Here is a 26954-nt window from a genome sequence, read left to right on the forward strand (position 1 = left end):
GAACGGCGGAGACGAATGTTTGGAGGTTTACTCGCCGTTCAGTGCGCCATACCTTGGCGTTGTGCAAATAAAGAAAAATGAAGAAACGAAGCGCTGAGGACAGGTTACGCCAGGAACGCACTGGACGCGGAAGCGCTGCACACACCACACACGCCACGAACGTCTCCGCGTCTCCGCTGCCAACGGGAGCTCCTCCAATGGGGTGGGAGCTGGGCGGAGCTAGCTAGGCGGAGCCTTGGGGAGATGCTGCGTGCTAACGCTAGTTTTCCAAGATCGCCAACCCTAGCTTTAAAGGTCAGCTAGATATAGACACTTGGAATTAAGCCTGAGCGCCCCCCAATTGGGGGCCTGACAGCAAATATTTCAGGTATTGTCTAATAACATGCATTATTCATGATAGAATGTTACGATGCTGCATTTCAAAAGTAAACAGCAGAACCTGAGCTACATGAATATATCAGTCATTATTTCACACCCCAAACACAGCTCAGACATAAACTAAATGAATTATGAGCTATATTCACAACCGAATCAACCCACTCGCCAAATTATTGGTGCTATTATTGTGTTTGCACTTCTTTTTTTTTTCTTTTACAAATTGTGTGGTTATTTTTTGAGAAGGAAAATATATGGGGGGCTGGCTGAATTTTCAAAAAAAGCCAAAAACTGCTGCATTTGGATGTACTGGGCATCAGTAGTGATATACAAGTGAAATATATAATTTGGTAGATTAGAAAATTCAGATGGCACCACACTGTGCCAAAGTGTGCCATCGCCTGAGCGGTCTGTACTAAAACCTATCAAATTTTGTTCTGCTTCACTTTCACAGAGTCAGCCTTTGCAGAGAGAATATTCACATATGTGACTATGATCTGGTGGAGGTTTAGAGCTGCAGCTGGATTTTTCCAAAGAGATGATCATGTTGAAAGTGTCTTTTTTTTTCAGGCGAGACTGAACATTTTTTTTGTACTGTGTTCCATCTTCAGTCACACTTAACCAGTAACAAATGATATTTACACATTTGGACAAATCTTACAAGTGTTCATTTTATAATGAGACAGAAATAACTCATAGACCTTGTTATTGCAGTTTTCTACTATTTTTATTTTGGGTATGTCATTTTCAAGTGAAGACTCTCAAAAATAGTCTAGGGCTTAAAGGGTTAAAAGTCCTGCTGTCTTCAGCCGGTGGTGGACCAGATCAGACGTTCAGTCCATGTTCAGTCGGTTCTCAGTGGATCCACCACAGTCCACCACTCGGGACTCTGGAACAGGTCCAGAACACTCAACAGAACACAAAGAAAAAATAAAACTTCCATGTGGTTCCAAACGCTCCTCCCTCTTCCTTCAACCAATCAGAACTCTGGCAGACACAAAGCATCTCTGCTATGTCTTCACTACACTTGCTGATGTAGCTGATGACAGAATCTGTTTTCCTGTCGGTCTGTCTTCCTCCCATCATGTGTTGCTGCCTCTCTGAAGACGTCCCAGTGTGTGGCGTCCAAACAGTGCTGCAGTGCCGTTGCTGCTTCCTGTAGCCTCATGCTGACCTCCCTGACCCCTGGTCTGTCCCGCTTCACTCTGGGTCTGCATGCTGGACTGAGTCTCACAGTTCTGTGAAGAGTTTGGAATGACTGTGGTCACATTTCCATGTCGGTAGAATTCAGAAGGAACAGATGTGAGACTCTGCTGGCTGATGGTGATCGCTGGGGAGGACACGGCGTCTGGGGGAGGACACGGCGGCTGGGGGAGGACACGGCGTCTGAGGGAGGACACGGCATCTGGGGGAGGACACGGCGTGTGGGGGAGGACACGGCGTCTGGGGGAGGACACGGCGTCTGGGGGAGGACACGGCGTGTGGGGGAGGACACGGCGTCTGGGGGAGGACACGGCGTCTGAGGGAGGACACGGCGTCTGGGGGAGGACACGGCGTGTGGGGGAGGACAAGGTGTCTGAGGGAGGACACGGCGTCTGGGGGAGGACACGGCGTGTGGGGGAGGACACGGCGTCTGGGGAGGACACGGCGTCTGGGGGAGGACACGGCGTCCTCCACGTCAGCACTATGATACGGAGACAGCTGACAGCCCCCCTGGCAGGTCGAAGGGTTCCGGCAGAAGCTCTGTATGCTGAGAGCCGCCATGGAAAGAGAAGCTGGCACCATGGCCTGCTGCCTCCGCTCCGCCTGCTGGGTGGAGCGTTGGCCCCTCCAGCTGTTCTGTGGCTGTTGGGGGGGGGGGGGGGGGGGTTACTGTTTACTGTACCAGCCTGGACTTCCAATCTTATCAATAACACGTAAGAAACAAAGCAGAGAGTCAACAGACAGACGGGGAGTCACAGGACTGAAAGCCTCCAGTTAAAGCTGCTGTAGGCAGGACTTTGCTAGTCAGTGCTAATGTTTCTGTGTTTTCTTTGGATTAAATGTTAGAGTATCCATTGATAATCCTTTAGGAGTGTAGTATAACTGCACTACTGCCAGGGCGGAGCGTTTCCATCTGTCTCTGTTCTGAGCTGAAAAGGAATCTCCACCGCTCCCGGTATTTTTGACCAATCAGAAGGGCCCCTGAGGCTCTATCCTGATTGGTCGAGGGGCGGCGCTTCAAAGCTCTGCTTCTCGTGAACGCGCATGAGGAAGTCCAGGCCCACATATTGACCTGCCTCGTCGGACATAACATCATCAAAACACCACAGAGGACACCGTCTGTTTCTACTGCAATTTTTAAAAAAAGGCTTTGACCCCAGGCCGCCGTGAAAAGGTCACAGGTTTGAAAGAAAGTGAAGCTGGAAGCTTTAAGTTTCTGCCGGCCCCACTCGGCACCCCGAGGTGGGCACGACTCCGGGTTTCAAATCGCCATCTTGGATGGGTCAAATCGCCATCTTGGATGGGTCAAATCGCCATCTTGGATGGGTCAAATCGCCATCTTGCGAAGGTAATCCTGCCTACAGCACCTTTAAAGAACAGATTACAGACCCTGACGAGAACAGATTCACTGAGCTGCAAACGACGAACACAGCGGTGAGACAGACGTCCTCTTGAGGAGCTGGGGATGAAATCCGTGAATAACGGCTTCAATAACTGGCTCTGTCATTTCCTGCGGCGGAGGGAGATGCACTGCAGTTTTCTGGCTCTGGCCCTTGCATCAATAGGTCGGGCCTCAGTGACCTTTGACCTGATGAGCCGGTAGGCGCTGGCACAGTAGCTGGGTCTCTTGTAATAATGGATCAGAGGACAGTCCGGCTTCAGCTCTGCAGAGACAGAAAGAAGAAACAAGCCAGGGTTTTGAATTAGTCTTTTTGACATCGTTGTTCTCTCAAACGTGTGAAGAAGCTCCGAATTACAGAGATCAGATCAACAATCAGCCAGAAAGTGATCGTCTAACACTAAAACAAAGCAACTGGGGAAAGAAACGATGATCAGAAAGTGGAACCAAGACAGGTGAAAATGCACGTGAAGCCAGGGAGACAGCAGAGGTTCAGGATTCAGACTGTCCTGTTTCCACAAACACTACAGGAAAACAGAACCGCTCTGGATCTGTGCCTGAAACATGAATCCTGATCTTTCACTGCTCCAGTGAGTCCGCGGTGACGAGTTCTGCAGTGTGAAGGTCAAATGCCTGCAGAAACCCACCTGGACTTTTGCTCCTGTCCAGCTGATGCTGCTGGTCCTGCTTCACTGTCTCCACTTCATCTGCTCCGTCCTCTTCTGTCTTCATCCTCTCAAGTTCTGTGTTTTGGGAGTCGTCATGGTTCTCCTGGTTCTGCTGCTGGTTCTGCTGCTGGTTCTCCTGGTTCTGCTCCTGGTTCTGCTCCTTCTTGTCATTGTCTTCCAGGTCTGTCACCACACACACATGAAATGCATGCGAGTTTCACTTGCTTTGCACGGTTAGTTTAAAGGGACTTAAGGCAAGATTTGTGAAAACCTACACCTGCATTTCCAGTTTATTCAGTGCTAATGGGTCGTGAAGCATTAAAAACCTAAATAACAGGCCAATCCGCGTATCTGACTGTTGCCTTATACAGTCTGTGTGACAAACAATTTGTTGCAGTTCGGGGTCCGAATTTCCTCGTGGGGATGTGATGTAAATTGACGCTGTATGCGCGCTACTGAACAGGAAGAACATGGCCGCCGTGGACGCGAACTCCAACACTGCATCCCTGGTGCAGTGCTGTGAAGACGGACAGTCTGTAAAAGCCTCAGTATGCTTCCCCGTCGCAGCGACGCCGTTCCTACGCCGTGTACGTAGCACCTTACGCAGCGCCTACGCTAGGGCTTGCCGGAAGTGTTAGTGCACGCTCCCGTGCCGCCTTGGCTGGTGGCTGCAGTTCCCCACAGCGCCTATCGCGGCAGCACTGAGGTAAATTTGGTAAAGTTGCCTTAAGTCCCTTTAACTTCAGTTTGAAAATAATTCAACCATCTAAGGACAAAGGACAAAAACACTACGCTGACAACGCTTCCGACTGTACTGCATTCACTCATAACCTGGGAACAGGTTCAGACTCTCCACAGGTTGTTTTGAGTCAAATCTGCCAGAAATATACCAACCAGTCCTGTTCCACGCTGTCCTTCTCAGCTTGCATTTGAAAGGAGGACTCGTTGCAAACCCTTACAAAGTTCTCATTGAATTTGAATCTACTCTACATTCCACACCTTTGGCCTGGGCTTTCCACTTCTCTCGGTTCTTCTGGATTTCTTGGTTCCATGTGCCCTTGAAGCTGTGGAGGTCCACGGTGGTCAGCGAGCAGCTGACCTCCGAGCCGCCGCTCTTCTTGCTGGAAGGTTTCCCCTCACTGCCGCTCCTGCTGCTGAAACCAGAGGAACAAGAAGAGCCCAGTGAATCCTGGCAGGCAGACGCAGCCGGACAGCCTGTCATGGTCGTATCAGGACAACTGCATGGTTCCTCGTTGTATCAGGGGAACTGCATGGTTCCTCGTTGTATCGGGGGAACTGAACGGTTCCTCAGGAGGAACCCTGGCAGCCGTCCGACCACGCCTCGGTCCTGCTGACGCTGCTGACAGCAGCACTACAGGTGAAGTATCCAACCCTCCAGTTTTCCAAAGACTCAAGGGACATCTGCTCCTGCTCAGGGTTGGGGTGTAATGGATTACATGTAACAGCATCATGTAATCAGGAAACAAAGAAAAAAAAGTAAGTGTAATCTGTTACAGTAAATAAAGAAATGTAGAATCTGGTTGCAGGTATAAAAACTTGGAGGACTGGGCGGGATTACATTTGAAAACCAGATGGAACATTCCAGACATGCACCATCCAGACACTGCCATACTTTACGGCACAAACCACGTTCACTGGTGAAGTAATCTAAAAGTAACTGAAAGCGATCTGGCACATTACTTTTGTATTTCAGTAAATACAGTAATTAGTAGTTCCTGATTGACAGGTAACTTGTAATTGTAACAGATTACATTTTTAAAGTGATCCTCCGAGCCCTGCTCCTGCTCTGATAATGTGGTGACCTATAAGATATTCGAAGTGTTTCACAATTTGCATCAACACAGTCTGATGAAATCTGAAACACTGGTGCTGCTTTTTAAATGCAGGAAAAGAATTTGTAACTGTCACAGACAGTTTGGAATCCAGATGTTGGTTGGACGGATGTGCTGCTGTTAGCGCTGGCGTGCTGCGCTGCACACAGCTTTCAGTTTTATGGGGTGATGTTCCATCAGCTCCTGATAGGATGGTAAATGTTAAATGTTTTGGTTTTTTGTTTGTAACTGAACTGGCATGTACCAAGCATGATAGGACGAACACTGAAACTGACAGAAAGAATCCACTAACTCTGAACCGAACTCAGTTTTTCCAGCAGATGACAGAGATCCTGGAACCCAACACCACCATCAGCACCATCAAGGAGAGAACATATGATGAATACGGATGATGGAAATATTGTCTAACTTTGTTTTTTTCTCATTTCAGAAGTTCCAGCATGTCAGAGGGAAGAAATTGGCTGACAGATTGTAGCATTTTATCGAGGATATAATGTTGAATTTGACACTATTTTTTGGATTATGATGAAGAATCTGTTTAGGTTATACAAGGTCATGGTTTAATTTGACAGTCTGCCATGGTGATTCAACATCAACAAAGGTTCAGTTTGAAACTGATGCTTCAAGGTTTTTACAATAAAGCAGAAACTGACTTCATAAAACACAAATGTGCAGAATGTTTTATACTGAGTGCTCAGACTTATGCAGTCCACTGGAGTGGATGTTTATGTAACTTTAGGAAAAAATCATGTTTTTGAAGAAAAAAGAAATGACCAGAGAAGACTAAAAACACTTAAAAGAATGTTGACCAAGGCTTACATGAGTCAAAGTTTTGTAGTGCAGCTTAGAAGTGTCATGCCCAGGTAACACCAGCCAGTACAGTGATCAACACTCTTCACAAGCCTGTGAGTGAGTTTAACTCACCGTCCACCGTAAAACCGGCGCTATGTCGCCCAACTCCCCTTCTCTGCTGGTGTCTTCGTAGAAAGGAGCAAAACGTATTATTTGGCTTTCAGCTTCAAAGATGAGTGTCTCTTCATCAATTGCTGTGCTTGTTCGTGTGGATCAAGTTAATGAGGCTGGATGTGAGCCCTTTGAGGTCTTTCAAAATAAAACTAAATCTCTGAATATAGGGGCACAAATATTTGTAGTTTGACAATAGTTTATTAAGGATTATTGCACAAACTATTTGGTGCAATAAGTATTATGTACAAATGTCTCTAAACTTTTCAAATGCCTTAGAATGTAAACATTTGACTGATACACTGGATTTTATTTTGAAAATCTGGATGTTGCCGGCGTTCTTTTTCCTGTTTGGTACGATTTGATCTGACGGATCAGGAAATGGACTTGATCTAAATATTGGCGATGGAGCGGATGAAGTGGAACGGTGCTGATTAATTAAAAGCGTTTGCTGCCGCCGGCGGCGGAGCGGACCCCTGCTGTGGAATGAGCCGCTACAAGAGGGATGCAGGCACCGAGGCTTCCACCAATCACTGAGTCTGGACCTGACATCCCTGAACATCGCACCATGACTGCTGCCTGACGGTCACAGAGGAATGGGAGTGTGGGCAGATCACCTGGACTGGTTGACGGCAGCCTGAGATGCCTCCTCAATGAGCGGTGTCACAATTTTCTCAATCATTTCTGTCAAGACAGTGAATGTCGGCTCCACAATGAAGTCAATGAAGCCTGCAGGAGACAGAAACCACAACAGATTAGTTCACAATGCCCACTTTTTCAGTGATACCTCTTAAAACTGAACACAGGCCGGAATATGAGACACTCAGGCTGAAATTCTTTATTCTCCACAAGAGAACTCAACCTTCCTTTCACCCTTGACTTGAGAGTAGTTTTATGAAAGAAATCCTCAGGTGAAGATACGAGCTGACCTCAGCCGACAAGCATGATGAGCAGGTTATGTGTTCGGCTCATCGAGCCTGAAACCATTCTGGAATTCATTTAAACTCGCTAGGGTCAAAGGTCATATTGTCTTTAAGCCTGGAGAGTGCCAGAGTGATGGACAGATTCAGAGTTCAGCTCAGATTTCACCCTGGAGAGTTGGACCAAACCTCGAAACTTTTCCTTTTACAGTTTATGCTACGAAGCTTCCTCAGTTCCTCAAACGACATGAGCTCAAATAGCTGAGAAGTAACTCCTGATGGCACAGAGACAGCTCCGCTCAAAGCTACTAACACCTGCTTCTTTGATCCATCTGCTGCTGCCGACCCTGGCTTTACGGCCCACACACTTCCACCTGGACCCCGCTGCGTGGCACCGGAGGCGAACGCCGCCTCATGTGGTCCTCTGTGTTTGGTTGGCTTACCGATCTGTGACTGGGCCACCATGGTGGATTTACGGTCACACAGAGGAGAGAACGGCAGACCCAGCTCTGCTTCTTTATCCCCCTGAAAATACAGTCAGCACCACATCAGCTAGCGCCAGCAGCATCCGGACACATGTCTGGTTGTTTAATATCAGAAACCTTACGCTGTGTTTCCTCCGGGCGCGACGCGAATTTTCCGCGCAACGCGATTGCATACAAAGTCAAGGTAATTACGCGATTGTCGCTTAATCTTGATCGGTGGGCGCCGAGCGGCGAGAGTTTCCAGTGAAAATTTGCTCGCTGTGCATCGCTCGAGTTGAAATAATTGAACCTTGCATGCGAATTCGCTTGTTGACGCACCAGGACATCCAGTCAGCGTCCTCCTGACGGCCCTCCTCCAGGGCCGGAGAGACGGGATGCCGCGGCGACCAGCGAGGGCTTTTTGCATATGTACCAGCGATAAAACTGGAGCGTCTAGCGCGGTGGGATTTCATTTGTCGCGTGAATGAATTTGCGTTCAGCGCTTCTGGTGGAAACACAGCGTCAGTCTGAACACTTTCAGGGGACATCTGGCCGGGAACACTGAGGATAAATCTCTGGACAGCAGGACGTTTGTTTCTCTTCTTTATGTCCTCTCAGGCTTGCCACATAAAGACTTCAACACTTCCAGTTACTTAAGTTAAGCTCAGCCTGTCTCTCCAGCTGCTGTGAGTTCGGCTGAACCTGTAGAACAGTGAGAAGGCTGCTTGTAGGCACTAGTTACTTATGCTAAACCTGCCCACCAGGGTCTTCATGGCTGATAAAATTAGTGTTTGAGTTGGTGCTGCTAATTTAGTATCTGTATAAGAAAACTAATTACTTACAACTCTGACCTTAAAGCTGCTGTAGGCAGGATTTTGCTCGTCAATGCTAATGTTTCTGTGTTTTCTTTGGATTAAATGTTAGAGTATCCATTGATAATCCTTTAGGAGTGTAGCATAACTGCTCTACCGCGAGGGCGCAGCGTTTCCATCTGTCTCTGTTCTGAGCTGAAAAGGAATCTCCACCGCTCCCGGTATTTTTGACCAATCAGAAGAGCCCCTGAGGCTCTAACCGTGATTGATCGAGGGGCGTTCGTCACACGTTCTTGTGGGAGGGGCTTAACTTGCGTAAGGGCATGATGTCAGAGAAAACAGGACAGGATTGGCTGTGCTGGATTTCAAATCGTCATCTTAGATGGGTCAAATCGCCATCTTGCTTAGGTAACCCTAAGCAAGATGGCGGAGATGCAGAATCCTGCCTACAGCACCTTTAAATAATCATGATTAACTGCATCGTTTGTGAACTTGTAATCAACACACAAAATCACCAATTTAATGCACAAACATGTCTTTATGTGAATCTTTTATTGTAAGTGCAGCAGTTTCCCATCAGAAAACACTAATATGGAATTTGAACCATCCAACAAGTTGAAGTTGAGTTGCTCAAAGGAAGGCCAGTCCCAGGTTCTCTTTCGGTGTTAAACAGTCCTGAACAACAGGAGAATGTTTGTCAGATTTTCAAGCTTCAGATGAAGAATCTAATCCTCATATCTCCCCTGGACTGAACAGGGAGGAAATCTATGAAGTCTCAATGACAGGAAAATGAGTTATTCCTTTTCTTCAAGCCAGTGTATAACCTTAACCCTAATACTGTGATTTAACGCATTTAAAAGAAAAACAAAATCAATGACAGTCCTCCTTTAATTAATCATGATTAATGCGATTAAAACTCCTAGCACTGATTTGAGTATTTAAAGGGCAACTCCGGTTTTTTGACACCTGGACCTTATTTCTAGGTGTGTCCTGCTCATATACTCACTCAGACAGACATGGTGCAGCTCGGAGTCCTTCAGAAGTTATTTAGATCCAACTGATTTAGCCGGCAAGGGAGTTTCAGCGTGGGACATAATCTCTGCAAAATCACCCCATTTCAGCTGTATTTCTTCATCCATCGCCAGTGTTATCATAAAGTCAGCTCGTCTACTGTCTTCAGGTGGGTCAGCTGACTAGAGATTATGTCCCGTGCTAAAGCTCCATTGCCGTGGCCTCCGGTAAGTGTGGCTAAATCGTTGCCCTTTAAGTATGAAATGAGGCTTATGTGTCTTTCAGATTTTCCATATAGCATTGAGCTAGTCTGCTTCTGCCTGTAGTTTGTGCATTTATACGTTTGCGTTCTGATTGTATACAGTGATTGTTAAATGTGCCTTTCATTGTTAATCATTGTTGAGCATTTTAATGTTGAAGGTGGATGTAATTCAGACTGTGACCTTAAGCCCTCTGATTTCTGTATTACTGTTTTACAATAATTCTCCTTTAAATGGCCTCAAACTCCGTCTCCTGGACTTTCATTGGGAAATTGTTGAGCTGTGTGATTTCTGGGACACACCCTAGTGAGGGCAGAGCGGTACCTGTCTGAAGAACTCCTCCAGCAGAGAGGCCGTCCAGCGGTGGTGCAGCTCCCAGCGTTTGGCAGGGTGGCTGATATCAGCAGTGTGAAGCAGCAGGGACAAGGCCTTGGGTTTGTCAATGCTACACACACACACACACAAACACACACACACACACACACACACACACACACACACACACACACACACACACAGACACACACACACAGACACACAGACACACACACACACACACACACACACACACACACACACACACTTTAGGCAAAGATCCAACCCAATGCCGATCAGCACCTCCTCTGGTCCTCTAGTTAGATGGAATTTCATTCACTCTTCTTTCAGCTCCTGATGCCATTCTGCCGAATCACCATCAGATCCTGGTGATTTCGTTCATTTGAGTTTTCCTATTGCGGTTTTTAATTCTCTCTCTGTTATCGGTCAATCACTCTTTATTATATTTTCATGTTGTGCCTTCAATCATTATTATTCTGTTCCTCATTTAACATTCGTGATTTCATAGAATCCAAAAAATGATCTGTCCCAGCTGTGCTGCACTCATCTGTCTTAGAGTCTGGTCAAATGTTTCCAGTGCTCCCAGTGGTTTGCTTCGTTTACTTTTGATGTTTTTGTCACTGGATCTTTAATTTTGTGAATTTTGTTTTGTGCTGATTTCTTTTTAGTTTCCAAAACAGAACTTTCATTGATTTAGATCCACCTTTATTGCTGAAGAAACTTTAGATTTTTCTTAATTTCATACATGGTCAAAATATTCATTTGTTTCTCGTTTTCATCATTTCCTCCAATAAATCCTGTGCTATTTTCTTTTTAACGTTCTTTCTGTAATTCCTTTCATTTATTTGGTAATTCTCCCAATTTCTTGCTTCTCATCTTTTTTTAATTGGAGGATATTGCTATAATTTTCCCTCTCAGAACATCCTCGATGGCATCCCATAAAATGGGAGGGGATTCAAATGGGGTCCAAATGGACCTGTGTTCATTTTCAATGTGATTTTGTTCTGGACGAGGGTTTCTTTGCTGTATGTTTTCAAATTGATTTTTTTTTCTGATTAAATATTTGAATTATCCTTTTCATATGTTGTTTGTTATCCGTACAGGTGTAGAATAATTTTATAATATTCTTTACATCATGCTTATTATATTATGTTATTTACTATTGTTCATGTAATGCATGTCTCTGTGAGTTATAGTATGCTAGTAGACACAGGCGTAGAAAAGACATGTATCCTTTTTCTGTTCCCCAGCCTGCCATGTTTCATTTTTACGGCAGCCTCTTGGCAGCTGGACAGTTTGTTTTTTTAAAGCTAAGACTTTAGGTCAATTGTCTCTCTGTCTCCCTCTGGTGTAAATGAGGCTCACTGGACAAGAAATGTGACACTGATTTGTTGCACAACACCTGGCATTTGGGAAGACTTAATGGAGACCTGATTGAGGCAGAGAGGGCCTCCCAAGGGGTCACGGACATTGACCTTTGTAGGGAGGGGGGAGCAATTGTGTCTTGACGAAGACTCAACTAAGACTCAACGAATGGTTTGAACAATTGTGTCTTGACGAAGAATTAATTAAGCAGCAACGAACTCACAAGAAATAGTATAAATAGATGGAGCGGAGAGCGATCGGCGCGTCAGTTCTTTGGTCGGCCTGGCTGCCAGGAGGTGTTTTTGGGAATAAAGTCCTCCTTTTGCATTCTGACTCTGACTCTGCCTGATTTTTCTGAGGAGAACTACGATGGAAGACTTCAAGAACCAAGAGTGGATATACTTGAGGATTCTACGTTTTTTCTGGAATATATGTTTGTGGGGTTTTTTGCACCGTGACTGGCCTAGGATACTTTTTTAAATAAAATTCCACGACACAGGTCATCATTTTAGTTTTCCCCTTTTTCTAAATGACCATGACATTGGTTTGGTATCATTATATCAAGTTTACACACATGGGACCAAAAACAGCCACTTATCTAATTTGATTTTTCTTCATACTGTAACAATACTTGGCTTCAATTAATCACTTTAGCACTTGTTTGGGTCAGTATACTTTAACAATTGATATTTGAAACATCTTTATTTGTCATGTTGTCACAGAAAAATTATCCCTTTTGAACAGAAAACCCCAGTATTGAACTGCATCTAGAGCAACTATTATGAGATGACTATCCAGAATAAAACGCAATGGATCACGTCAAGACTTGCCGTTGAATCGACAATCAGAGCTATACTAAAACAGCACCAACTAGTGGACCAACATGAGAACTGCATGGTTTTCAGGTTTCTGTGTGAACAGACGTCGTCGTCAGATTGTTGCCATACAGGTAAAGTTTTCTGAATGGAATATACATCATTGTGTTTTCAGATGAAGTGTTGTGGCTTGAGTGGGGCTGCAGCTGTACTCACGACTCAGGCTGTTGCAGATAGTTCTTCATGGCTTTAATCTGCTGGAAGTGGCAGGACATGTCAGTGGCTAGCACCATCTCCACCACCAGGTTCCGCAGTTCCCTGAAAGATTCCCGCTGAGTGGAACTCGAATGGAGCATCGTGATTCATTCTAGTCTTGCTGCAGAGCCAACGTAAAAGCTGGAAACAGTGTCTCCTCTCACCTCCAGTCATCTCTGGAAAGATTAGACAGCATATTCATGTCGTCCTCTTGCAGAAGACGATACGCGGCGCTCACATGGTGGTTCTCCAGGACAGCGCGGTCGTTGTACAGCAGGGCTTCATGTGACCTGAGGACACCATGCAGACAAAACCTCCTGTTACTGTGTAGAACATGCAGACATGACTCAAACTGAGAGAGGTGTTTTGCTTGTTGTCTCGTGTGCGGGAGCAGCTGAGGATTAGACAGTGCCAGTATAACGACACCAGTATTAATATCAGCCTATATATTAGAATACATTTGATAATGTTTAAGATGAACATTTGAAAACACACTGAGGGATTCACACGGTTTAATGGATTATTTTTTGCTTTATTTATGAAGGTCTGAGTCTTGCTGTAAGAAATTACCTGGTCTGTATGTGGAAGTTATTGGTGGTCCCAGTGTGCTCGTAGTCATGGATGGCAGCTGCAAAAATAATCGCAAAGATCTCCAGCTCTGTTAGCCAGTGCTGAGGAGGGGGTGGGGGCAGAGAGACGAGGACAGAGAGAGATTTACCTTTTGAAAACACTTGAACTGCATTTCAAACACGGCTTAAACTCTTTAAAAATATTGTTTCACATTCACAGCATAAAAGAACAAAAAATTCTCATTGGCCCTCGTCTATCACTCTCTCTTTGAAACTACTGCAAATCTGAGCCCTGAGCTCGCCGTGCGACGGGAGTTTACCAAACGTTCAGACCTCACCCACCGCAGCGTTGGGTGTTGATAAATGCGGAGGCTGAAATCGATCACTAACATGTTACGCCCCAAAACATTCATGGTTCAGAATCCGCCCACTGAGGGCAAACACAGAAAAGGAGCAATTTTGGAAAAAAGAAACTTTTCGGAGCTGGAAATGGATCCTGTCGGGGCTGAGGTGGAGGAGAATCAGGATGGGTCAGACAGGAAGCCAGTGAAGACGGGACAGGACAGCGTGATGTGGGTGTTGTAAAAAGAAAATTACAAAAGTACAAACGGGAGGAAATGAAAGCATGAATGATCAGTTCCAGGGCGGACTTGCAGTCTTCTGACCGCAGAGAGATTTGTCAGATGATAAAAACGGTTTCTGGTCAGCTGACAGCGAGCTTCGAACCCCGAGCTTCCTGAGGAGAACCACGTGGGTTCTGATGTGGAGGGGCAACGATCCAAGGTTCTGATTGGTTTGACTCATATAGATTGTGCTGCTTCAAAAATGAAGTCAGCTGGTTGGTTAGCTGGTTAGCCGCCGCTTTTTCCAGGATTTTGGACATAAAAAAAGTTGTGAAATGGACCTGTAGTTTTTAAGGATCCGAGTTGGGGTTTTGAAGAATGGGGTTGACCACAGCATGTCTGGGGGCCGAGTTCTATTGGTTATAATCTAAAGAACAGCAGTGTCACAGACAACGTGGTGAAAGTGGAGTAGACACAGTGTGAGCAGGGCTTGATGAGGGATCATCCTGCAGGCCGACAGGAGAGGAGGAGCACCAGGATACACTCTTTCATGGAGATTTGATTTTAGTCCTGCTTTACTGCACTTTGTTCATAAAGAAGCTGAGGAGGTGATTCCACTCCTCTGGCGTGAACACATGAACCTGAGGAGCTGAAGATGCTATGAGAGCCTCCGCGGTGTTAAACAGGATGAGAGGGTTTTTCTTATCGCAACAAATAAGATTAGTGAAGCCGGAAGCTTAGGCTGCTTTATCATTTCATTCCACTCTGTGATCCTTTCTTTCAGGTGGAGTCTGTTCTCCTCTCATTTAGTGGTTTCCCACAGATCTTCATCTTTCTTGCAGCATCTCCTAAAAGCACAGATGATACCATTTATCCACGGACAAGCTTTTTCTCTGCGTCCCTCCAGTTTTCTTTAGTAGCTGCCACAGTGCTGGAAAGAGTCAAGCCATGGCTCCTGAAAGTCTTCATAAATGAATCAACATCATCAGAGATGTCAGAGTGAGAAGTTTATCCATATCAAACAGCATGAGTGGAATGCTGGAGGCGCTTCCCAGGATGTGCTCTGAGCTGCACCAGTGTCTGCCGGCTCTTCTTCTTCATGAGCGTAGCGGTACCTACCACCATGCCGGTCTTGAGCAGTAGGTAGTGGATGGTCTGAGTGACGTCTGCCGCATGCACCAGGTTATGGTAGGGATTCCTGTGTTTACTGTAGCCGACCTCCAACGAGTCCACAAATGACAGCAGAGCAGAAACTGGGACCTGCAAATACAAGAATACAAGGGAGCAGCATGACAGGAAGTCAGCATGGAGTCAGACAGGATTACTTCACTGTGAAGAGTCACTGCACATCTCCCTGGAACAGACGCTGGGCGAAAAGACAAGAAAAGAAAAGACACAGTCATCCATCGGAAGATGAGGAGTGAACTGAAGGGGTTCATTATTACTCTCCCCCCCCCCCCCCCCCCCCCCCCCCACAGCAGGGAAGCTCTGAACATGCACTGTGGTTGGTCAGGTGCCGACTGGAGGCTGAGGTCACCATGTCAGCAGAACTGCAGCTGTAAAACCTCACCCCAGACCACCAAATCCTCCCATCAGACCAGGACCAGAGCCTGAGGGCGCCTTCCACGTGGATCTACACATCCTCTCTTCCCTTCAATGCATCTTCCTTCCTGGGAGACACAGCTGATCGGCCGCTGCACGCCGTCTCCCCAGCATGAGGAGGATCTCCAGACCAGACCCAGACTGGATCTCTCCTCTTTCAGAAAGGTTTCCACGAGCTACAACCGGGCCGATCTGGCTGGTTGCAGTGAGTTTTATCTGGCTGGACTGTCAGCAGATGCTGGACGAGTGCTGCCACTCCACCAGAGTGGTGTCCACACCTGGGTCCGCCCTGACGGGGGGACCCCTGGACAAAATGTGTGCCGCTGCCTCCTGAACAAGCCCTGCTTCAGGGACTCCACCGACTGTTGTAGGGTTGGATGCATAGAATGTGGAACTTTGGATACGACGAGTCGGTCTCAGAATTCTCCCACAATCAGAATCACGGCCAGTCACTGTCACCTGGTCCAACGATCCAGTGAGAGGGATCACTCCAGACCTTCATCATTTCCACATGGATACGCTTCATCATCATCTTAACAACACGTTCAGTAGGACTGATGTGGTTCTATGGTCAGATTCCAGTTCATCTCACAAGACTGTGAAATATGTGACATTACCTTGCTATTGTGCGTGTGTGTGTGCGTGTGTGTGTGTGTGTGTGTGTGTGTGTCATCTGGAGGTGACCTCTGAACTCACCTTGAAATGATTTATGACGTCGTATCTTGTGAGAAGCTCATAAAAAACAAATTTCAGAGCGTGGTCTCCACTGGCGTCATTCAGAGCGAACACATCGAAGCACCAGGTGTCTGCATGCTGCAACACAAAGGTCAGCAGTGACTCCTGTCAAAAGAAATCACACTAGCCACGGGTAAGGTTTACATTGTTCTCCGTGTTCTCCATTGTTAATATTAGAGTGTATTCTTCTGTGTTCTCCCACTGGAAGAAGTGAACAGTGGGAGAATTGGGGAGAACATCTTCGATAAATCATGTTATGTTCTGGATTAGAGAACACTGAGGACGTTCTGCTCTGAACTAAAGGACACTGAGGAAGTTCTGCTCTGAACTACAGGACACTGAGGAAGTTCTGCTCTGAACTACAGGACACTGAGGAAGTTCTGCTCCAGAGCTGTGGAATAAAGAGAAACTCAGTGATCAGAGTTTGTCTGCTTAGATTGTCCCATCACTTCATATTTTACAGTTTATGTAGTTAGTTACATATTAACATAGTCAACTATTTTCTGTCGGCGTTCCTTCCTGGCTTTTACCTCAGCAGCAGCAGCAAGTCCACCTCTTGATGTGGACCTGCTCTGAGCAGCACTGGAAAACCCTGCTTTGGACTGCAGGACTGATAACCTGCTTCACATGAACACTTATCAGGGAAGGATCAGGTGTGCAGGGGAGAACAGGTGTTCGATACGCTGCTGATTCGGCAGGTTTTCCCAGGATGTGAAGTCCGTCATTTTCATCATCAATACACTTCAATTGTGAAATTTGGAATCCAAAGTGAAAGTTCAGAAAATGACATTGTGTGATATTTAAAAATTGATTTCCATTTTATTGCATAAGTGTGTGTTACATCAGAGGAACAGAGATGATCTATCAGTCCATCCTGCTGCCTCTGGGCTCAACGCTGATCTGTGGCGTTACTCATACATGAGGCAGGTCAATGAGTGTACAGAAAAATCAGTAAAATGAAATGGAAATAAAAGAAGAAGACGTCGGTACCTTGAGGACAGCAATGGCATTTGGAGGGTAACTGAGACAGGCATTATGGGATGTCCGTCTGTACATCCTGTGGACAAACACACAGCAGAGCACAGTGTCAGACCGTCAGCCTCCCTGTCCTCCTGTGTGTCGGTTCTCCCTGTGGTTCCACCTCTGGTTCCTCCTCTGCCGGTCTGTCAGGTATCCTGTTGTGGCCTCAGCCTCCACCCTGATGGATTGGTTAGTCTGCCAGGTGATCTAATAATCTGTGTCAAGGGCACTCCTGCTGTCCTGGTCTGCCTCTGTGACTCTTCACACCGAGGGCTGAAGTCAAAATAACCAAACATTCAAAACAAGGGAACCGATGTAAAAACACCAGAGCACCAGGTTTTCAATGCAAGTTATAGGTGATAATATTTAGCAAAGTAACTGGAACTCATTTTTAATCGAAGCAATCAGACACTGCGCTCCACCTGCTGTGACTCTCTCCGTGGTTCTGTTGGTAGTTTCTGATCTACCTCTAGATTTGGAGTGGACTCCTGGTCAGGTACACCTGGGTCCTGCTTAAACTTATAAACATCTATAAGTACCAGTTAATAAATCCCGCTCGTTGTCAGTGCACGCCCACATAAACGAGGCCCCGGCTCTTTTTCCATTGTTCAGGGAGTCAATATTGTTCTTCAGCTCCTGCTGGTCGTCCTGCTTCAGCGCCGGGTTCGGGAGCGTCAGCATGGAGCAGGGATGGCGCTGGACTGAACGGGGCTCAGTTCTTGGTAAAACCCTATTTCTTCATGAGACTTGCCAAATGCCCCACAGCCTGTCCTTCAATGAACTGCTGTGCCAACGATTTCTGTGACTTTTCACCACATTCAGAATAAATCTGTTTCATAAACAGTCTTGATAGATGAGATGAGAGTGAGTTATTAAGTTTGTGTTTTGGAGCTGGTCCTTTGCTGTGAAGCTGCATTGAGGCTTGTTTGGTCCAGTATTGTCATTCTGATTCAGCCTCTTGTCTGTCATGGCGTCTGAGAGGACGGCCTGACCTTGGCTGACTCCAACATTAAAAAAGTCTGCAGGACTGCTTTCTTTCAAAGCCATGCACTAGTTCCTTCCTGTTAAATGCAGAATAGAATCACAAATCCCTCCAACGTAAACTGCAGCGTGGCTTCAGAATGTGTTGGTTGACGTCGATTAAAAAATAAAAGTCAGTCCAAACCTCTCCACAAAAATCCCAGCCTGCACGACGTGGACGATGCTGCGGAAGCGTGGCTTGTCCTCGTTGCGGCGCACCACCAAACCCCTCTGGCGGGTGAATGTTGAAGCCAGCCAGTCACGGACTTCCACCGGCACGGAGTCCGACTGGATGTCGCTCAGCTCGTCCTCGGGATCCGCCAGCCGCCTGCAGGAGGAGACCCGCGTCACTCCAGCTCTCAAAGCTCCGCGGCAGGGCGCCTGAGGGGCATCCTCCCCGGAACCTCAACAGCTGGACTGAAGGCTCAGTCACATTCACACTCACGGGACATGTTTGTTTTGGAATGATGGGAAATGAGATGATGGCCGCTTTCTTCAACGTTCAGTGTTTTAACATTCTGAAAACCTCGTCCATTTCTACCGTCATCCCAACAACGGAGTCAAAAAGTAACGCCAGCGATATTTAGTGTCGGCTCATACAGAAGGGCATCGAGCGACTCTTCAATACACTGATCATCGAATACCGGAGAATTTCCTCTGGATCAAGTCGCTCAGACAGGATTTGACAGTAGAATGTTTGCCTCCACTTCTTCACAGTGAGTGTTCGTACTGAATCACGCCGAAAGCTGACCTGCTCTCCTCCATGTACAGAGACTCGAAGACGGATGCAGCGTACTCCAGGCTCTTCTTCAGCTCCGCCACCGACGCCTCTCCGCGGTCCAGCTGCTTCACCAGACACCGCAACCTGCAACACATCCGGACGCCATGCTCTGAAAACACAGGCAGCTACTGGAACGCCACCTCTCTTAAAAACAGCTTTGATTAATATATGAATATTATAAGTACAATGCATGTTCTGATTCATTTTGAAAAATTTAGGGTAAAAAATAATCAGATTACTGTCTTTAAGAATAAACTGTGACTGTCTTCTGCCTGGTTGAAGGTAGATTTACAGTTGAAGGAGAGGCCATCCAACAACACAGTCATTTAACAAACAGGACATCGAAGGGCCAGACCTGGAGAGGAAGTCACAGGTTCACTGACTCACCTAAAGTCAATAAATAAAGAACGAAATGAAAGAAACATTCAAATGCAAAATGCGGAATGTAAAATCCCATTAAAGCACAAAGAGATGATAAGTAACTAAAACCAGACCAAGCTTCTGATAAATACTGAGATAAGAACTAAAACTCAGCTGCACTGAAACGTATTTAAAAAAGAAAGAACAGCAGGAATGAAGCTGTTCCTTCAGTGTGTAGCCTGACATCTGGGACGTCTGAATCATCGGGGGGGAGGAGGTGAACTCTCTGGTCAGGGGTAGGAGGCATCTTTAGAACAGATCCGTTGGAAACAGCTGAAACGCTGGTGGTGGTCTGTCTCTGGCCAGATTCACAGGAGCAGCACTGGAGTTGTGGCGTTTCAGTTGCTGTACTTCTGGTTCCTGTATGTTTTTACACCGTCCACTCAGAGCGTTGATATGGCCACGGATTCAAGGAGAGCTGTTAAAGCGATACTTCAACTTTTTGGCAAATTGGCCCATTTAGCGCAATTCCTTAGTCATTTGAACAGCATACTGACTGTTTTTGTGAGGGTTGCTGTTGTCTATCCAGAGGTGAGTCGGGGAAGGTTTTCAGGACAGACACGATGGAAGTGAATGGCATTTTTGGTTCTCCTCATCAAACTCATCAAATACACAATCCAACAACCCCAAAACACTTTGGTGGACACGTTATAATCCACACATTCACTACGCTGTGAAATATTAATGCAAAATGACCAGATTGAGTTGTTTATGCGAAGATTGCTAAGACGGAACTACTTACTAAACATGGCGTCTGGGCGTAGTGATTTCAAAAGAAAAAGTAGTTCCCAGTATTTGCTTCAGTGTCGTAACGCTACAATATTATTTGTTGGTGTTTCACAGCGTAGTGAATGTGTGGATTATAACGTGTCCACCAAAGTGTTTTGGGGTTGTTGGATTGTGTATTTGATGAGTTTGACGAGGGGGAACAAAAATACCATCCACTTCCATTGTGTCCGTCCCGAAAACCTTCCCCGACTCACCTCTGGATAAACAACAGCTCGCCCTCACAAGAAAAAGTAAGTATGCTGTTCTAAATGACTAAGGAAATGCGGTAAATGGGCCAATTTGCCAAAATGTTGAAGTATCGCTTTAATGTTCAGAGTGTATGTCCCTGATGTCCCTGATGTCCCTGATGTCCCCGATGCCACTGATGCCCCTGATGTCCCCGATGCCCCTGATGCCCCTGATGTCCTCGATGCCCCTGATGCCCCTGATGCCCCTGATGTCCTCGATGCCCCTGATGTCCCCGATGCCCCTGATGGCCCTGATGTCCCTGATGTCCCTGATGTCCCTGATGTCCCTGATGCCCCTGATGCCCCTGATGCCCCTGATGTCCCTGATGTCCCTGATGTCCCTGATGCCCCTGATGGCCCTGATGGCCCTGATGTCCCCGATGCCCCTGATGGCCCTGATGTCCCTGATGTCCCTGATGTCCCTGATGCCCCTGATGCCCCTGATGTCCCTGATGTCCCTGATGCCCCTGATGGCCCTGATGCCCCTGATGCCCCTGATGCCCCATATCACATCAGAACAGCACTGCTCGTGCCGTCTGTCCACTGCTGGGGCACTATGGAGGGTTTCCTCTTCGTCTGGACGAGCAGTCATGTGACCTTCAGCTGATGTGACATTAAACGTTCAATCAGATCAGAGATGAACTAAATCAAGCTGAACCCTGAAGAAACTGATAATAGCCTGTAAAGTGTGCTGGTGCATGCTGGGTAACGGCTTCCACCCTGTCCTGAGCTCTAAGGGCTCTCAGCAATCAGGAATCCAGGCACTCATCTCGTCTGTTTCCACACTGCACAAGAGGAAACTCATCAGCTCAGTCGTCCTGCTTCCTGGAAGCATCTCATTCAGCTGTTTGAACAGAAGGACCGTTCTCCTCAGATCAGGACAGAACAGCACTGTGAAATCTGAAACAGGAGAGAGAGAGAAAACTGCTGCCAAAGATTCAGGCAGAGTCTGGATAAACCCTCAGCGAAGCTCTTCATCGGGGGATGAAGGACCTCTCCACTGCTCCACCTCAGGCTTTTCCTCTCAGTTTTTCGTTCTCTCTGCGGTAAGAAGAGGTAAAAGCGTCCAGCGCTGAGCTCCTGCCTGACTGCAGCCTTCTCCAGGGCGTCGGCAGCATCAGGACCCGGCAGCTCCTCGTCCAGGATCTCCTCCGCACTGCGGGGGTCCGCGGGAGGTTTCCGGTCCGCGAGTCCGGCCACAGCTGTGACGGCAGTGCCCAGTGCATTCTGGGAGCGAGAACCTGAGGACCCAACACAAGGCGAAAACGTTACTGCCTGATTTTGTCCCAGAAAATACATTCATGTTGGAGGAGAGGAGAAACAGCAGGAGTCTGGACCAGACTGGGTGTTCCAGGACGGAAACGGTTTTCCTGTTAAAACCTGAGACTGATTCCAGTCCTGAGCTGCACCTCAGAACAGAAGCAGTCCCAGAATCCTCCTCGCCACACCACATCACAGCCGTGCTGACTGACTGAAGACACAGGGACTGCCCGGAGAACCGGGGGTCTCTCGGTCTGGGGCTGAACAGCCGATGTCTCCAAACTCTGGACGCCCGTTTCCATGACAACCATTTCCAGTGAAAATGCTAAACGTTCATGCCATTTCAGGAGTGTGTTTATCTGACAGTGGAGCTGGAGCCAGGGAAGATGCAGCTTCTGAAAACAGCTCCCAGAGGGCCATGGTCCTGGTCCTGGAGGGCTGCTGTCCTGGTCCTGGTCCTGGAGGGCTGCAGTCCTCTATGTTTTCGATGCTCCCTGCTCCAACTCGCCTGAATTTAGTGAACACTTCATGGAGCTCAGCAGAGCCTGAGAACCTGAGGATGAACCAGTCTAGTACGAGGTCTGTTGAAGCGAGGAACCCGGCCCCCCTCCAATAGGACTGCAGCCTTCCAGGACCAGGAACAAGGTCTTCCAGGACCAGGGATGTCCTCCCCGATCTGGATCATTCCACCAAGAAGCCTTTTTTTTTTTCCTCCCTTGTCCGGTTCAGCAGCTGGGGCGTGCAATATTGTATGATTGTAGCCTTTTACTATCCAAACAGATTTTAATGTTAGCAGCAGGACGAGACTGAATCTCCTCCTGCTGCTGCCTTTATTTAAATATGGCATCCGGCATGGCTGAGGACAGGACTGGGACGGAGACGCTCAGAGAGCAGGGACAGAATAAGAGAAAGATAAAGAGGGGGGGGGGGCACAACCTATGTACAAATTCACAGTACAAAACAGTGTTGTCGACGCACCACACGCAACCAAGAACCATCCCAAACCCCAATCTAGACAACACCAAAACAGAGCCGACAACCAACACAAAAACTGACAGAACCATACATATACATATATACAATCTTTTTTTTTTCTCCCCCCCTGACGAACCATAGTAGTGAACAGACTAGTAACTAGTAGTAACTAGTAGTAACTAGTAGTAAACTCGGGGCGTGCATCAAGAGAGGGCTACTACAGATCACCATTAGTCTCACCACCACAAGAAGACAAGGTAACCCAGTATGTGAAGAGTGATTAAAGATCAGCGTGATCATGCAAATATGATGGTGATAGTGATCATGCATATATGACCTCTGACCCCTGAGAAGGCCAGAAGCAGGCCAGAGAGGCCCTCAGAGCCCAGACAGCCGGCGGTCATCCCAGAGTCCCGGATCCAAGCCGCCCCCCCAGGCAGACGCCCCCGCTCCGGTTCAGACATGGGGCAGAGGGAAGCCCCGGCCGGGGACCCCGGCGGTCCCGGGGCCCGGGCCCCGCGGAGCCACGACCGGCAGGAGCCGGTCAGAGCCGAGAGCCCAAGGCCCAAGAGCCCAAGAGCTGACCCCCCACACAGGCGGAGGGCCATGACCCCCCCGGGAGAACCGGCCCACACGGGCGGCTACCCACCCCAGGCCAGTACCCCCCCCAGCGCTCCGGCCACGCACCCCGAGATCCAGGGCATCACACAACACCCCCCCCCCCCCCCCCTCCCCCCGGCCCCCGACCCACCCCTCCCACCCTGTCCTCTCCCACCTCCCAACCCAACACTCACACCCACTCACTCACACTGACACACACACACACTCACACACGCATACACTCATCCCTAAACCAAGCACACTCACATTCTGACACACTCACACACACACGCTAGCAAGCACGTACACACACACACACACACACACACACCCAAACACACACACACACAAAGTCAACCCTACCCCAAACACACTCACATTCCCACATCATCCAACCGTCATGTCCTGTGGGAGGACCCCCCCCCCCCCCCCCCCCCCCCCCCACGTGAGGACTCACGTGAGAAGCGAGCCAGAGGACGAGGGACGTTCTCTTTGGTTTCATTGGCGACTGTGGAGGAAAGACATGATACAGTGACTGAGATGTTTGAAGATGTTCAAAAAGATCTGACAGTAAACCATCAATCCAAACCAGCCTCAGACAAACACTCCAGTTTACTGCTGCACATCTGCAGGCAGAGAGGAACAGCTGGACGACGGCGAGGCCGGCCTCAGATCTGAACCAACAGACCGTGATCAGCTGTTCTCTGGTACAGACTGTTTCTCTCATACACCATGGTGAAGGTCCTGGTCAGCGGCGGAGGGGTGTGACAGGAGGTGCAGTGGAGGACTGAGGGGGGGGGGGGGGGATAAAGAGGAGGAGCAGGAGGAGGAGGAGGGGGAGGAGGAGGAAGAAGAGGAGGAGGAGGGGGGAGGAGCCACCTCACACTTCATTAGTGACCATCATTCTCAGTTCACACTGATTTCCACCAGTCATCATCGCTTCACACACTTTCCCATCACATCTGGTTTCCATAGAGACTGCAGTCAGTTTACACACACACACACACACACACACACACACACACACGCACACAGTCCAGTTTGTTTGAAATCTGCCAGATGTGTGTGTGTGTGTGTGTGTGTGTGTGTGTGTGTGTGTGTGTGTGTGTGTGTGTGTTTCATTGTGTTGAGATGTGAAGCCTCCAGCTTGTGGTGAAGGTCCTCTCTCTGGTGTTCTCTGGAGGAGTGTGTGAGGAGTGTGTGAGGAGTGTGTGAGGCGTGTGTGAGGAGTGTGTGAGGTGTGTGTGAGGTGTGTGTGAGGCGTGTGTGAGGTGTGTGTGAGGCGTGTGTGAGGTGTGTGTGAGGAGTGTGTGAGGTGTGTGTGAGGCGTGTGTGAGGAGTGTGTGAGGAGTGTGTGAGGAGTGTGTGAGGAGTGTGTGAGGAGTGTGTGAGGCGTATGTGAGGTGTGTGTGAGGCGTGTGTGATCACCATCAGCCCAGGACCATCAGGTCCATGTTGGTATAAACTTGGACCTGATGGTCCCTGTCCCTGCATGTCCTCCACAGCTCCATGACCTGACCCTCATCACATCTGGTCCGGCTGCTGTGTGCAGATGTGACACCTGGGAAGGTTCCACACGGGCCAAAGAGACGGATTGTTGGACATTAGAGGACTACAGTCCAGCTGTCTTCTCTGAATCTGTCCGTCTCTGAAAGAAGTGTCTCTTCAGACAAATCCATCCCAGCGATGTCCTCCACAGCCAGCAGGAACTTCTGAGAACCATCCAGGCCAGAACTCTTCAGCCTCAGCGAGGTGAAGTGAGGGACGCATCAGTCCTGCTGTCTCAGGAGGACTCATGCTGACTGCTGGTCTTCAGGGTCCGGGTCTCTGCTCTGCTCGTCCTCTGAGACCTCAGGTCCACACTGCTGTGTGCTCATGTGTCTTCATTCTGATGTTTCCACTTTGCCTTGTCTCATTAGTGTCTCTGTCTCCGGAGACCTGAGACGCTTCACCTGTCATGTCTCTCTGGTGTCTCCAACGTCACTTTTGTCTTTTGTCCACTCAGGATTTATTACTCAGTATTTCACTTCCTGTCGCCTTCAGTCAGTAGCAGCATGGACACCGCGGTGAGAGCGTTCAAAGTGTTCTCTGTACAGAGCACGCAGAGAACAAGACCCCCCTCCAGGAGAACCCCCCGCTGTGGAGACCACATCACAGCTGGACTGGCTCCCCCAGACTCCAGACAGCTCATGAAGGCTCTGAGAGGTTAAAGGTCACAGACCGTGGTTCCCCCCTAAAGTCCTCAGGAAGTGAAGTTCCTCCCTCTTATCCCAGGAAGCTGGAACCTCAGGGTGTGGTTCTGTGTTCCGTCAGGATCTCATCTGTGTGACTCCACTCAGTCCTGTCTGCTGTCCTCCAGGGACTCAGTGTCCATCAGGACACTCAGCGGGGGACCGTCATTTGGTGCAATCGGCTCCACATACGATGAAATCTGCGGGATGTGTTCACTTCTCTGCCAGAAAGTCACACTTAGAATGTGGAAGCCCCGCCTCCTTCCTGAAGTGACTTCCTGTTTGGGAGGAGCTAATGAAAGCTGACAGAATGTCATCAAAATAGAAAACTACAGATCAGTTTCGAAACTATTTCAGAGGTTTTGTCATGTTTGAGGTGTCTGTGGCTGATCTGATTCAGTGTCATAAGCAGAGAGGAGGGCCCGGCGCTGAAAGCTCTGCTGCCTGGCAGGCTGTTCAGCCTCTCATCGGATTTTTAAATCCTAACTAAAATCAAGTTATCTGATCACTTTACTGAGTAAATTCAGATTTTCTCAAGATCTTAAGCAGGAATCCAGGCCCGGTGCTTAGGGAGGAACATGTGATCAGTCTGGGTGTCCATTCCACTGTATTTGTTGAGAAGGCGCCACTGAAGACACGGTAATATGGAGGCGCTTCAGAGAGAAAGCCACGTTTGATTTTAATAAATCACTGGAACGCTCAAAGGTTCCAGAAGGATCGCTGCACCCTGGTCTCCTTACAGACATTAACGTTTGGGTTCCAGCCTGGTGGTAAACGCAAAGATAAATCCAATGTAGCTACACTGCAAGAAAGTAAAGTCTTGATGGGAACAGAGAACACATCAGGAATGTGTTCTACGAGGAAGGAAGCTGCAGATGGCAGGTATAGAAAGATATTACAGGTGAATGAACATATCCTGTTCTCAAACACACACACACACACACACACACACACACACACACACACACACACACACACACACACACACACACACACACGTTTGTACTTATATCGTTGTGAGGACATTCATTGACATAATGCATTTCCTAGCCCCTTACCTTAAGCCTAACCATCAAAAATAAATGCCTAACCCTAACCTATGCCCTAAACCTAACCAAAACCTAAATGTAACCCTAAACCAAAAACCAAGTCTGAACCCTCAAAAAGGTCATAAAAGGCCTGTCGAAAAGGGGGCAAAAATGTCCTCAGTTTCCAAAAATGTCCTCACTCGGTTGGTGAAAAACAAATTTTGGTCCTTACTTTTGGGTATGTACAAGAACACACACACACACACACACACACACACACACACACACACACACACACACACACACACACACACACACAGTTTACCAATGGTGAAGCTGAAGCCATCAATGCTGAAAGTGGCACTCCGACACTTTTTGAATCCTTGTTTTCTGGATGCTGGTTCTGTCATGGTGGCTGCTGGTTCTCTTCAGTTT

General features: G+C 47.9%; 1 protein-coding gene across 1 annotated transcript; it reads right to left on the reverse strand.

The window, feature by feature from the left end:
• Positions 1-1208: 1208 nt before the first annotated feature.
• Positions 1209-26929, reverse strand: LOC115385509 (calcium/calmodulin-dependent 3',5'-cyclic nucleotide phosphodiesterase 1A-like). Its single transcript, XM_030087571.1, has 17 exons — positions 26845-26929; positions 23718-23768; positions 21510-21666; positions 18960-19073; positions 18354-18536; positions 17159-17225; positions 16130-16246; positions 14951-15091; positions 13270-13370; positions 12864-12989; positions 12661-12762; positions 10253-10373; positions 7825-7906; positions 7079-7190; positions 4645-4799; positions 1685-1894; positions 1209-1264 (listed from the first exon to the last, which is right to left on the reverse strand). Exons 1-17 carry the CDS (start codon positions 26927-26929, stop codon positions 1209-1211), a joined length of 1980 nt encoding a protein of 659 aa, XP_029943431.1.
• Between the last annotated feature and the right edge of the window lie 25 nt (positions 26930-26954).

Source organism: Salarias fasciatus, unplaced genomic scaffold (assembly GCF_902148845.1).
Source record: "Salarias fasciatus unplaced genomic scaffold, fSalaFa1.1, whole genome shotgun sequence".
NCBI lineage: Eukaryota > Metazoa > Chordata > Actinopteri > Blenniiformes > Blenniidae > Salarias > Salarias fasciatus.